This window comes from Chiloscyllium plagiosum, unplaced genomic scaffold (assembly GCF_037043375.1).
Source record: "Chiloscyllium plagiosum isolate Xiang-an unplaced genomic scaffold, Cpla_swu_hap1 HiC_scaffold_14, whole genome shotgun sequence".
NCBI classification, from domain to species: Eukaryota; Metazoa; Chordata; class Chondrichthyes; order Orectolobiformes; family Hemiscylliidae; genus Chiloscyllium; species Chiloscyllium plagiosum.
In genome coordinates this window covers 36,752,629-36,767,164 of record NW_028270152.1, presented here as the reverse complement: position 1 = coordinate 36,767,164, position 14,536 = coordinate 36,752,629, and the positions used below count along the sequence as shown (strand labels likewise).

General features: G+C 39.1%; 1 protein-coding gene across 3 annotated transcripts in view; it reads right to left on the bottom strand.

Annotated features, from left to right (window-relative positions):
- Positions 1-14,536, bottom strand: part of cacna2d3a (calcium voltage-gated channel auxiliary subunit alpha2delta 3a) — a 953,727-nt gene that overhangs the window by 243,194 nt on the left and 695,997 nt on the right. For all 3 annotated transcript variants that reach the window (XM_087994307.1, XM_087994306.1, XM_087994308.1), the window contains 4 exons: positions 12,595-12,640; positions 6,963-7,060; positions 6,777-6,870; positions 1,655-1,750 (listed from right to left, as the gene is read on the bottom strand). In XM_087994307.1, the coding sequence (XP_087850433.1) occupies positions 1,655-1,750; positions 6,777-6,870; positions 6,963-7,060; positions 12,595-12,640 (334 nt within the window). The remainder of the gene's footprint in view (positions 1-1,654; positions 1,751-6,776; positions 6,871-6,962; positions 7,061-12,594; positions 12,641-14,536) is intronic.

Genomic DNA, 14,536 nt, shown 5'->3' with positions numbered 1-14,536 from the left:
AGGAATTAAACCCATGCGTTACTCTGTACCTCAAACGAGCCATCCAGCCAACTGAGCTAAACCAACTCCTGCTCCATAGTAAATCAAAATCAAAAAATTTTCCAATTACCTATTCATGTCTTGTGGCACTTGAAAGTTCCAGCTTAATTTCTGGAGCCTCTTCAAAGGCCTGCAAACTAATGCCAGTAGTGGAAAATCTCAGTGATAATTAATTTACCCTGGTGGTGTGGGCAATTTTGTGGGTATAGCCTGTTTATAGTGCAATACTTTTAAAACCTATGTAAAACTGCACATATTCAAACTGCATTGAATGCAATTTGAACTTAAAAGTCTATGATCTTTTGTACCAGTTACATGATAAAGGGGGGAATTTACATCTGCAGGCCATAATACAACACCACTAGTGTCTTCTTTGAGTGAATATTGAAAATACAGGGAACTTGCTGCAAACTTAACAGAGTATAATTTGCACATCATGATACATGTGTAAATCTCCCAGCAGTTTTAGTGAAGAAATTTATGTTTCTGTGATGTCAGTCAGTTTCTCCAGTCCACTAAAGGAATAATTGAAACTGTGGAGTATTTCCTTCAAGTAGTAAATTGCTCTTAAATATTTAAATATTATGTGCTTTTATAGATTTCTTACTTTTCCTGTTCCCCTTGTTTCTAAGTTGCTCTCAGTTTAATCTTTCTTTCCCAGTCCTTGTTTCTCTTTCTGGACCTAATTTGACCTGAATTGCTCCTATATCCTTCTCTGATATTCCTCTATTTAATACTTTGTCTTCAAATCACTTGGTTAAAGAAACAAATTGTTACTCATCATCCACCAACGTCCAAGATGTTGTTCAGGTGTGCCATTGTTAAACATAATTGGAGCTGAAAGGTAAGATGGCTCCATTCCCACAAATTCTGGCCATTATCAACATATTCATGATATATTTAATAAGCTAAACCTGTAATAATTAATGGTATTTTAAAAACCTCACATTACTAAGGATACAATCATTTAACTACAGAATAAAGGTTGACATATATGGGACAGAATTTAAAGAACAATGTGTAGCGATTAGAACAAGGGCCATATGGATCTCATTTGAGTATGAGATCCCTGATTGGGGTTGTTAACCTGAGCCAATCAGGGAATCCTGCCTGACAGAGATAAACAGGAATCTCAGAGATTGTCACTCATCTAGGGAACTGGCTCTGAGCTAGCTGGTCTGAGCCTATGTACTGTGCATGCATAAATAAAGGGTGACTTGGTGACAGGATATCGGCCTCTATGGAGTTATTTCCCAATGTTCGGAAGGAAGCCATGTAAACTTGTGAAATTATATTCAGTAATTGCAATTAAAAAAAACCAATGAAGTGAGAATCCATATGCAAGATTTCCATAGTTCCAATGTTCAGCTTTGTAACAAATACCTTCTTCCACTGATTGCAAAATTTTACAGAGAAGTACTATAAGACATTATAATGCTTTACAAACCTTCCACTAACATAAAAACTTATGACATGGATTTATTGAAATGTAATCATTATGTAATTTTACTTACTGAAGCATTTGAATATTTATAGTTATTTATGAACTGTAACAGAATAAGACAAAATATCTACTCTGTTAAGTAAGATGTCATTAATTGACGATGAAGCTTACTGATTAGTACGTTGTTCTTGTCCAACAAACAGATTGACACGGCTTAGGCCTGTGCGTGTTCCCAGAAAAGAAACTTCAACACCTTTGTCAGCATTTCTGGAAGAAGATGTCCCAAACATTAAGTACGGTTAAAACACAACAACAATCAATCCACACTAAAGTAAGATCCATATCACAACTGCAAGTATGAAGAACTCCTATTGCTATCCCATCCCTCTCTATTCAATAAATATGTTGCAAGATAATACCATAGAAAGAAAGCTGAAAGAAATCAAATGAAGCATGAAATAGACAAAATGGAGAAAAATGATGAAAATGAAAAACTGTATTTGTACTATTTGATTTTGATATAAAAATACTAATAGTTTTATTTGTGAAATATATTAATAAATATTTATTAAAATGTCTCAATATCTTACAATGTGGTGCTGCATTAAGATGATATTTGTTTTAATGTGATTTTACAGCCAAGATTGAGTATAAGTAAACACTGAACAAAAATAGGGATAGAATGGGATAGCCAGTTCTGTCATTCAATAACATTGTGCCTCAACTTTTATGTCCTATCTCCATTCTCCTTTGTGCCAAGAATCTATTGATCTCAGGTATGAACTTTTTTTATTTTTTCATGGGATGTAAGCATCCTTGGGAAGTCCACATTCGCTATGACTGAGCATTCACAATTCATCCAGGCTAGAGAGTTCCAAAGATTCACAAAGCCCTGGATGTAGAAATTTAATAGAGAAACATAGAATAGTTATGACAACTAGTGAGAAAAAAATACAAAACTAGCAGCTCTGATGATTTATCAGGTCCAGGAGACCTCTCATCAACAGAAAAGGTTCTTAAAGAAATTGGCTGTAATCTTCCAAATTTCCCTAGATTCTAGAAAGGTTCCATTGGAATGAAAATGTAACACCTCTGTTCAAGAAAGCAGGGAGACAGAAAACAGGAAGCTATAGGCTGGTTGGTTTAATACCTGTCATTAACCAGAAGATGTAGAAATTGAAATATGCCATTTGGCTCACTGAGTCTGCTCTACCATTCAATGAGATCATGGCTGGTCTGAATCCTCAACTCAACTTTCCTACCTGTTCCCATTAACCCTTGATTCCCTTTGATACTGATTAAAAATATATCTCAGCCTTGAATATACTTAATAATCCAGATTCTCCTGCACTCTGCAGTAAAGATTTTATGATGATTTTACACACTTTGTTCTAAATAACTAATACCTTATCTTGACACTGGCCTAGATGGTTGAAGAATCAATTGTGTTTCCAAAACAATGATTAGCACTAAGATCCATTTATAACAGAACCAAACTTTTACAGGTTTACGGGTTGAGAAATTGGCATGGGGGATAATCTAACTCCCAGAAGTGGGAAACCCAAACACAACAAGGCCACATGAACTCTGTGGTGCCTTCAAGCTGCTCCCAGTTTTTCTGGAGCAACAGACTGATCCCAACCTAAGTTATGAATCCTTGGAAAGGTTTTTAATACTTTTGAAGGGTGGACAAAGTCCGTAAAGCTATGAAACTATGATGTTGTTTCAATGGACAGTCCTCTAAAAATTGAAACACATTGACCATCTGCGTCTGAACAAAAAAAACTGTTCTTGCAGCTTCCGAAGACATTTATTGGCATAACTCTAAGTGTTATTATAGCATTACTAATGCTTTGGTCCTTTTCAAAATCTAAAACTATAACAGTGGGAGGTAGTACATTCAGTTTGATTGATAGTTCAAAGAGTTACAAAGAAGGGCTTATGCCCGAAACGTTGATTCTCCTGTTCCTTGGATGCTGCCTGACCTGCTGCGCTTTTCTAGCAACACATTTTCAGCTCTGATCTCCAGCATCTGCAGTCCTCACTTTCAGTTCAAAGAGTTATTAAGGGATTAGTTACCTTTAATATGGACGTTTGAATGCATTGATTGTTTTAACAAGAAGTAAATATTGAGTGAATATATTAAATGGGATTTCATGAATACAAGTTTTGAACTTTATTTCATTTCATCTCAGCATGACTCCTGAGGCCTGGCCTGCCTATGGTGGATATTATGTAAATTGGCACTGAGTGTAGGGCAAAGGGTCATGGTGGGAAGATGAATTGGCACTAAGTTGATCCGAGGAACCATGGAGGAGGGTAAGAGCATTGAGGGTGAAGGTTAATAGGTCACATGTAGGGGTGGTGTAATGGGAGAGGGAGAGGGGGAAACAGCAATAAGGGTTTCAGGCCAAGTGGGGGTGGGTTGTAGATGCGTAAGATGAGTTAGCATGAATTGTCGTGTATGGGCAAGGGAAATGGGTGGGAGCACTGAGGGCTACAGGGCTAATGTTCAAAAAGCAAATATGCTGAAGTCCTAGAGAATTCAGCCAGAGTTTTTAAGTAGGCCACCTTGGCAGCTGCTGTGACCACACTGATCTGTGTCCAGTACTGGTAAACTTAAATTTATCTCAGAAGTCAAAATCCAGATCATTACATCTTTTGCTGTTAGATTACTCAGGTCAGGGAAATAACCTTGCAGCCTCAATCCTGTGAAGTTCTCAAACAATTTTCTATCAATCAATGAGATGTATTCTTATCCTTCTGAACTCCAGAAAACATAGATTCATTTGACTCAATCAAAGGAAAATTGTTGGAGGTCAACCATTTTCATCCCAAGAGTTTCTCATGTAGTCTTTGAACCAAATATTTTCATTCACCTCACTAAAGACCTTCCTTCCATCTTAAGGTTAGAAGTGGGAATATTCGCTGATGATTGCACAATGTTCTGCAGCATTCTCAATGCCTCAGATACTGAAACAGAAAATGCAGAAAGACCTGGAAAACATTTACACTTGGGATAATAAGTGGCAAGTCATATTCATGCCACAAGTCATTTTTTATGCCAGGCAATAACCATCTCCAGAAAGGGAGAATCTAAACACAATCCCTTTGATAATGAAAGGGATTATTATCGCTGGATTTCACAGTGGCTGTGTCAAAATCCTGGATTTCCTTCCCTTAAGGCATGTGGGACAACCCACAAAAGGTGGACTTCAGTGGTTCATGAAGACAGCTCAGCACCACCTTCTCAAAGGGATCCATGATGTGGAAGTGCTGGTGTTGGACTGGAGTGGACAAAGCCAGAAGTCACACTACAACAGGTTATGGTCCAATTGGTTTATTTGAAATCATAAGCTTTTGAAGCAATGCCCTTTCATCAGGTGATTTCAAATAAACCTATTGGACCATTAGCTGGTGTCATGTGACTTCTGACTCTCTCAAGGGGAAGTAGGGATGGGCAATAAATGGTGGCCAGCTGTGAAACCTACATCCCACAAATGACTAAAAAAACTCCTCCACTATTACCAATTTGGTAACAAGTGCCTTGAATAAACATAACTTTCTCCTCATCCCAGGAATCAATTTCATGGACCTTCATTGGATCCTGTCTCGGGAAAGTATGTCCTTTCTTATACATGGTAAGTTGGGTGTAGTCTTACTAAAGTCTTATATAATTACAGCAAGAGTGCCCCACTGTTATACACCAAGCCTCTTGTGATAAAGACTAAAATACCATTTGCTTTCCTAACTGCTTGTTGTACTTGCATTTAATTTTTTGTGACTTGAGCAGGAACACAAAAAATACTCTAGATACCAAAATTTATGAGTCTTTCACATCCTAAAAAGTAATCTGCTTTTTCATTCATCATTCCAAAGTGCTTCATTTTTGTATAATTCTGTAATGTTCTGCAAAAGAACATCTTGGCACTTGGAAGATGCAGTTGTGACTGGGTGATGAAACAGCAAATTACTTCCACTTTCAAGTCACTGCATTTATTTTTGCAGATCACAATGTGAGGTCCTCAAAATGGAGAGATCAAATATAGATTAGCTGACCCTTTTACTGTTCACCTCTGCTCAGTTTGCACTTATGATCTATGGCTTCCAGTTTCCTGTAATTTTAATTCTTTGCTCTGTTCCTAATCTGACCTCTCAAAATCAATCTCCTATACTGTTCCAAGAAGGCAGAATGTAAGCTCAAGAAATAACTTGCCATCTTTGGACTCTGCATTTCACTGTCATCTGGATTCAACATTGAATTCAACAAGTTCAGATTGTAATCTCTGCTATCATTGTTTTTGTTTTTGGATGACAGCTGCTGGTAATCTTTTTATAATTACATCTCCCCATGGCACATCTTTTGTTTCTTTACAAGTCATTTTATCCCCCACCCCCCCCCACCCCTTTTGACTTGCATCATCATTCCATTTGTAATCTAACCTCCACTGTAACTTCTGCTACCTAACGGAAAGATATCAGGAATGGTTGTGTAAATGGCTTGGCTTGCACTTTGGTCCCCATCTAAGAGCTTCATCTGATCATCACAGACATTCCACCAACAGTGGTTGGGGGCTTTCCCTGTGATAAGCCTATTTAGGGGCTCTATCCTTATCAGAGGGATGCAGCATCAGAGGAGGGGTAGCTGTTTGAGTTCCATCTCCTGTCTTAGCTGTTGTCCCGGTACCTGCAACTCCCAATCCATGATGCCCATCCCACAATACCTCACCTGTAGCCAGTATCTCTTAGTGGTCTTCAGCCTTTGTGGGTACACTACCAGCAACAGCCATCACTCCTGCTAGTGCTGCCGAGGACCTTACTGTTGCTGGCTTCTGGTTGGCCAGCAGCTTTCAGGATTGGCATCTCAATCCTGGTCTCTGAGTTTGTGGAATGCCTGCAGCTGCCCAGCAAGAGAGACTCTTAATACAGTGGGTCATCTTCAAAGGAAGGGACATAAACTCTCCTGGCTCTTCAGCAAGTAGGCAGCATCCCATTTGTCTATATTTAATATTACCCCATCTATGTATTTCTCACAACAATATCAACCATACATCACCTCATCTGTCTGTGTATGGGAACTTTATTGTTCTGAAACTTGTTACAGTAGTGTATTTGATTAACAGACTAATGGCAGTGCAACAACAGCTTAAATAAGGATAAAAAGCAATGAAAGTGAGGTTAAAATTAGGAGAAATTTGAAATGACTAACAGGATAATGAAAAGTACCAATACAAATTAAAAGGTTTTTGTTTCGATTCTTATTTTCAATAAGTTAAAAAAGCTGTATACTTACTCTGATCTGTTCAGAGCTAAGCTGGTCCAATAAGCTTCTAAAGGTGCTGTCACTACAGCGTCAAAAAGTACTTCCTGGATTAATTCTTTGTCACCTATAGATATATAATTAAAGCATTCTTTTTATATTTCATATTTATGTTCTCTTGCAGAATAAAATATTAATGCTCAGAAAATTTGGACTTACATTGTAGATGCGGCTCTTTTCCCGTGAGGAATAGTTTGACAGCTTCAAGCTGAAAGAGGTTACGATATTGAGGATGTATGCCTATATTACAATAATTCCTGAAATCAGACAAAAAAAATCCATTTCATCAAGTTAGCATCAAATCTATACAAGGATTCTTTATCAGAATATGCTTATATACAAGTTTTTAAAAAACCTATCCGTGTTCTAGTCTAAATTCTCCACCTTGCTTTGCGCCCAGCGATTTATTGCTCTGCAAATTAGTTCAGGTTAGTTTTAAAGTGACAAATTGATGGCACACCAGGCAGTTGATCAAGTATAGATCACTACCCTCTTTTCCACTGCTTTGTGCTAAGTGAGTGAATCACCATTAGCTGTAACACAAGAGAAAGATCATATCTTTTATCTACGCCATGTTCTTCGTGACCTGCAACACATTATCAATGAGGACGAGCACCTCACCAAGACCTTCCCCACACCTCCACTACTTGCTTTTAAACAACCGCCAAACCTCAAACAGATCATTGTTCGCAGCAAGCTGCCCGGCTCTCAGGACAACTCCATACAACCCTGTCACGGTAGGCGCTGCAAGACGTGTCAGAGTGTGGACATGGATACCACCCTTACATATGGGGACACTTCCCACCTTGTACATGGCAGGTAATCATATGACTCAGCCAACGTTGTCTATCTTATACGTTGCAGGCAAGGATGCCCTGAGGCATGGTACACTGGGGAAACCGAGTAAAGGCTACGACAACAGATGAATGGGCACCGCACAACAATCAACAGACAGGAGTGTTCCCTCCCAGTTGCGGAACACTTCAGTGGTCCAGGACATTCGACCTTGGACCTTCGGGTGACCATCCTCCAAGGCGGACTTCGGGACAGGCAGCAGCGAAAAGTGGCTGAGCAGAGGCTGATAGCTAAGTTCGGTACCCAGAGGGAGGGCCTCATCTGGGACCGTGGGTTAATGTCACATTACAGGTGACCACCATTGCACGATACACACACACACACACACACCCTCACAGACTTAAGACACTCTACACTCACTACACACATACACTTTCTCACACTTACAACCCCCAACCCAGACAGACACACATACAGACAAAGACCCACATGCACACATATATTTTGTGGGGTGAATTTGTACTTGCAGGGTTACATTGTACTTTGCTCAAAAACTGCATGCATTCATGTAAAATTCTGAGCTCAAAAACTGCATGAATTCATGTAAAACTCCGTTATCTCACTTTTTAGATTAAAATCAATCTAAACATCATGGCATAGACAGAGAACACAGAGGGCTAACACCTTCAACATATTGTCTAGCTATCACCCATTGTTAACAGCTAACCCGAGAATGCAACTTTTAAAAACAAGGTTTTGTGATTTACACATAAAAGAAGTGAAACTATCATGGTATTCAAACAGCTGAAAGACTTAATCAATTTTTCAATGTATAATTTCAGTTACATCACACTGTAAATTTTTGCTATAAATTCTGTGTGTTAGGATTGAGCCCTCCACTATCACCTGATGAAGGAGTGACGCTCCGAAAGCTTGTGCTTCCAATTAAACCTGTTGGACTATAACCTGGTGTTGTGTGATTTTTAACTTAGAAAAACATGGAATAGATCTTTTTTTATCTTCTCTTTTGGTTTATTTTATGTTCTTCTTTCTCTTAATTCAATCTTTTCTTCCTTCCGTTAGTTTACTTTCTGCACATGATTTAGCATTGAAATAATTAATCCAATTGATACTTGCTGCATGCCTCAGTAAGGATTCTTCATGTTGATGGCTTAAGGAGCTGAACAGTTGTTTGCCCTGTTTACATAGGCCTCAGGTCCCTGGTGAGGGCACTAACCTGAAATGAAATTCAGATCACTGCAAGTCCCAGTTCTTAAGCCATCAAAAATCTCTGAACAGACTTATGTGTAATAGATGGTTGGTGCTCTTGACCAGAAAATCTTGGCTATTGTACTCCAGAATAATGGATAAATAACTAATTTTCCTGACTGGAAATCTGCAGGTTACCACTATACATTTAAAACTGTGACAGGCAGAGAGTTAACATTCTGTTAGGTTGCATATCTCAAAGCCCAAGAATATGTTCTCAGTATTATCTTCCTTGCTTAGAATTTAGACCCATGTTATAGAATCTTCCTGTCAGATGATGTGTTGTTAATTTACTTTGTATATAAATCTGACTCATGTTTCCTAGTCTAAACAGAAGTGTTCACTTTGAGATCTTTTACAGATTTGAGAACTGTCAATATTTTGAAATCTGTCAGAAATGAAAAGTAGTCTCCACCTCCCCACAAAATCCACATTTTACTTGTCTATTAGTTGGACAGGTCAAGAGCATATAATGATTGTCTGAACCATTCTCAGTGCTTGGCTCCATGATAAAAAGTGGTCATTGTTCTTGAATAAAAACAGAAAATGCTGGAGAAACTCAGCAGGTCTGGCATCACCTGTGCAGAGAAAAAGAGTTAATGTTTCGAGTCCAGTGACCTTTCATCAGAACTGAAAGCAGTTGGGAAATGGTGGTTTCTATGCAGATGCCAGGGGTTGGGGGAAGGAATGAATTGAATAGCTGGAGATAGTACCCTGAGAGTGAGAAAGAGAAAGGGAGAAGCAGATAAAAAGATTGCTGATGATAAGCTGAGAGAGGCAGATAAATGTTGAATGGGGGAAAATAGGAAATGTGAATAGTTGAAAATGTTGGGAGCAACCTGTACAGAACAGGATTTGGGGGAGTGAATGAACTGCAGGTAACTTGCTGCTTTACTTAGATTAGTAAAGCAGCAAGTTACCTGCAGTTCATTCAATCTAGTCTACTGTATTTGCTTCTCACAGTGGGAGTGGATAACAAACATGGAGGAAGGTGCTCACTCTCCAAAATTGTTGAATGCAATGTTAAAGTCCTAAAGGCTGTAAAGTACAGAGGCAGAAGGTGAGGCGTTGTTCTTCCAGCTTGCATTGAGCCTCAATGGACCACTGCAGCAGGCCTGAGACAGAAATGTTGGCATTGCACGTGTTAAAGTGGCTGGCAACTGTAAGCTTTGGGTCACTTTTACAGATGGAGCAGAGATGTTTTGCAAAGTGATCTCTCAGTCTGGGTTTCGTTTCCACACTGAGACCACACTGTGCGAAGCAAATACAGTAGACTAGATTGAATGAACTGCAGGTAACTTGCTGCTTTACTTGGAAGGTGTGTCTGGAGCTTTGGACAGTGAGGAGGGAGGAGGTATATCGGCAGCTGTTACACATTCTGCGAATGCATGGGAAGTTGTCATGGGGTGGGTGAAGGGGTATTGGGAGAGGAGAGTGGATCAAGGTGTTTATGAGTTCCGTGGAATGCTGACAAGGGAGGGAGGAGAATATGTGTCTGGTAGTGGCATCCTACTGGAGGTGGCAGAAATGGTGGCTTATGATCCTTTGGTGGGGTTCTATATGAGGAGAAAGTGAGGACTGCAGATGCTGGAGATCAGAGCTGAAAATGTGTTGCTGGAAAAGCGCATCAGGTCACGCAGCATCCAAGGAACAGGAGAATCAACGTTTCGGGCATAAGCCCTTCTTCAGGAATGAGCCTATATGAGGACCAAGGGGAGCCTATTACTGTGGAAGGCAGGGGAAGGGTCGAGGGCGGAAATGTGGGAAAATGTTTGAACATGGCTCAAGGCTCTGTCAACCACGTTAGCAAGGAATCCTCAGCTAAGGAAACATGTGGGTATTTCTGAGTCTCCTCTGTGGAAGTCAGCATCATCAGAACAGATGCGAAAGAAACTGGGAGAATGGAAGCAGGGTGTGAGGATGTGTAGTTGAGATAACTGGGAATTGGAGGGTTTGTACTGAAGATCAGTGCCCAGCCTATCCCCAGAAATAGAAACAGCGATGTCAAAGGAAGAGAGGAGTCAGAAGTGGACCAGGTCAATGTGAGAGAAAGATGGAAAATTGGAAAAAAAATTAATGAATTTTTCCAATTCCAGATGAGAAAGGGAAGCAGCACCAATTATGTCATCAATATGCTGGAGAAAAAGTTGTGGGAGGGACCCGAGAGAGTTGGAACAAGGAATGTCCATGTATGCCACAAAGAGACAGGCATAACCGGGGCCCATGGCCTTTGACCTGAAGAAAGTGGGAGGAATTAAAAGTAAAAGTGTGAACCAGTTCAGCCAGGTGGAGGAGGGTGATGGTGGATGGAGACATTCAAGGAAGAAGCGGAGAGTCGTCAGACCATCCTGAAGGAAGATGGATGTCTGGAGGTATTGCAGGTCCATGGGAAGAGGAGGTCACTGATGCCAACAAATTGGAAATTTTGAAACTGATGTAAACTGTCAGAGGAATCTTGGATTTAAGTGGGAAGAGACTGAACAACGGGAGAAAAAGATTGAGTCAAGGTAGAAGTAAGTTCCTTGGTGCAGGAACAGGCTGAAACATTGGGTCTGCCAGGACAGTCCTCATTGTGAATTTTGAAAAAAAAGGTAGAAGTTGGCTGTACAGAGTTCAGCAACTGAGGTGGGAAGCTAAGGGGTGTGGGGGAGTTGGGTCCAGACTGTGGTGCTGGAAGGACACAGTAGGTCAGGCAGCATCCACGGAGCGGGAGAATCAACGTTTCGGGCATAAGCCCTTCATATTCCTAACATGCTGTGTCTTTCCAGCACCACACTCACGACTCTGATCTCCAGCATCTGCACTCCTCACTTTCTCTTAGTGTGGGGGAGGTAGCAGGCTTTGGGAAGGGTTGGGGGAGAGATCTTCAGATGAGATGAGGTTAGTGACAATCATGGTTATTCTTGAAGATGCTATTTCAAATTAATTTATGCTTAAAGTCAGCTTGGACTACACTTTAGCAGAATTGTTGACGCACAGTTTTTGATTTTGCTTACAAAAGCTAATTGCAATTCCCTGGGGTATGGAGGAGAATAAAATCTGGGAAGTAAGTATTTACTCCACAGGTATCAGTCTTTTTCTGCAGATAATGTTAGCAGAACCTAAAGAACCAGAATTTGCTTTCAAAGGAGCAGCAAGATTGACAGCAGTCGTTATTTATGCAAAAAAAATCCAGCAATTTTAAGTGACAGAGAAATGTGAACTTAAACCTGATATTTAGAAGTTGAGCCTTTTCAATATTAATTTCATCTTGCTGTCTTCCTCATCAATGAAACACATGAAATGGTGTAAAGTTGCTTCAATGCATGGTTGATCTGAATTAAACTAATCACAGAGATTTATGTCTTAACATTTCAAGTCGAGGTATCCTTTCAATATGCTAAGTTTAATTACTGCCAGTCAGCTTCATGGGCACTGAAAATTATTCATCTCAATTGACTCTCATTCATTCAGGTCTTAATTGTTGGAGAATTTTCACAATATATTTATTTTGTTTTCTATTCTACCCCCTGTTTCAGTATTAATTAAATTTCTCTTTCCATACTTGATTTGACATTGAACTCACCTGTACAAATTTACACTTCCTCTCAGTTATTGCATTTTTAAATTTTACAATCCTTCAACTAAGGCTACAGCTCAAACTTGCAACAATGTGCTATTCAAAAATATTTAAGCATAGATGTGCAAATTATGCTATTGCAGAAAATAATGGCACATGGTCTCTTACCATTCCTCCATCAGTGTTAAATCAGGATGATCCAGGTCATGCAAACCTTAATGAAGAACAAGCCAGCAATTAAAATAAATGGCTACTATCATTCACAAAGATTCATATATAATATTGTCATCTATCTATGTATGAAAGTATAAATTTAAGCAGTGCTGAAATTAGGCAGCAACCTAAGATTTTACAGGACAGCGTTTTTGGATTGCAGTTAAAAGCAGGTACAGACAAGGTATATTTGATATTAATTTGAGTCTATTGTGTTTTGTGTCATAACTTTCAGGTAATCATTTCTACTTGGCCTTGGGAATGCAATAATGAGCCATCTCTTGAATACAAGTGAATAGTTTACAAGGCCATGTTATCACTGACAATCATTTGCATTTAATATTTTATGTATGCTACGGTAGCATAGTGGTTATTATATGGGACTAGTAATTCAGGCATCCTCATTATTAATCTGGAAACATGAGTTCAAATTACATCAGCTGGGGAATGTAATTTCAGAAAAATTAAACAATAATCTGGAACAAAAAGCTGGGGCCAGTTCAAAAGAAAAACTCACAGATTGTCATAAAAATCTATTGGTGCATCAATGTCATCACCCAGACTAGTCTAGATGTGACTCCAGACAAGAACAACGCAGTTAACCGTAAGTGTCCTTTACAATAGTCTAGTAAGCCATTCATTTGTATTCAAAGTGTTAGCTCATCATCACCTTCCCAAGAGCAATTAAGAACAGCCAATAAATGCTTACCAAGCCAGCAATGCCCACATGCTGTGAATAAAAAAAGTCACACAGCAGTTTATAGAAATTCTAATGATAGCCAATTTACATTTTACTGATTTGCAAATTTTTGAATCAAGTATTTGGTATTAATTAAGTTATTAACATTAATAATATTAGCAGTTATTTGACAGTTCAGTTCTAGCTTCAACATTGAGAAATTATTTTTTGGAAATACACTAGTTTTCTGAAAGTCATGTCACAAAGTACAATGGGCTCCATTTAAAATAAGCATGCCTTTTCTGCTCCTGTGTTTAGGTGCAATCCAAGCATTAATGTCCAGTAAAATCTAACAGTTTGTTGCCTAGTTTGAGCATGAGTCTAATAATTGATTTGATTTATTATTGTCATATGCACTGAGACACAGTGAGAAGTAGTGTATTGCATGCTAACCAGACAAATCATACCTTACAAAGGTTGGTGCACATTAGTACGTGTACTTAAACATTGGTATCTTCTACCTGATGGAAGAGGGTGGAAAAGAGTACATCTGGGGTGGGAGGGGTCTTTGATTATGTGGGATGCTTTCCTGAGGCAGTGGGAAGTGTAGATGGAGTCAGTAGAAGGAAGGCTGGTTTTCGTGATGGACTGGACTGCATTTACCATTCTGGTGGGTATCAGTGGCTTCTATCCAACTCAGGCAGTAACCTTTACATTGTTTAGGTCATTTGGAGGCACTTTTTAAAATTCCTTTCTTTATTTCATTTGATACTTATGCTTTCATGAATCTTTGCAACAGTTGTTAATTAATCTATTATTTTCCTTCCCAACTCCTCTACTCATATTTGTGTTTGCTAACTGAAATCCTCTGAGCTGAGCTGTTTGGAAAATGAACAGGATCTTTGGAATGAATCAACACACTTTCCCATGCCTGAGGAGTGCTCATTGCAGCCCCTTTGATGTCTACACCTCTGTGTTTACTGTGTTTGATGAAATTTACCCTGTTTGGAAGATTTCATACTGATGGTATCTTCCCTTCTGTAGAAAACGCTGCACTAGCAAAATCTCTTAAACTTTGCAATAATGTTCGAGAGACAAAAGGTAAATTTAAAAGTTAATAAAACATCGGACTTTAATTTGAGAAGGCTGGAATAAGTAAAAAGAGTAGAAATTATTTTACAGTAGCCCAATGCTCTAATTAGACCTCTTCTGGAGTGC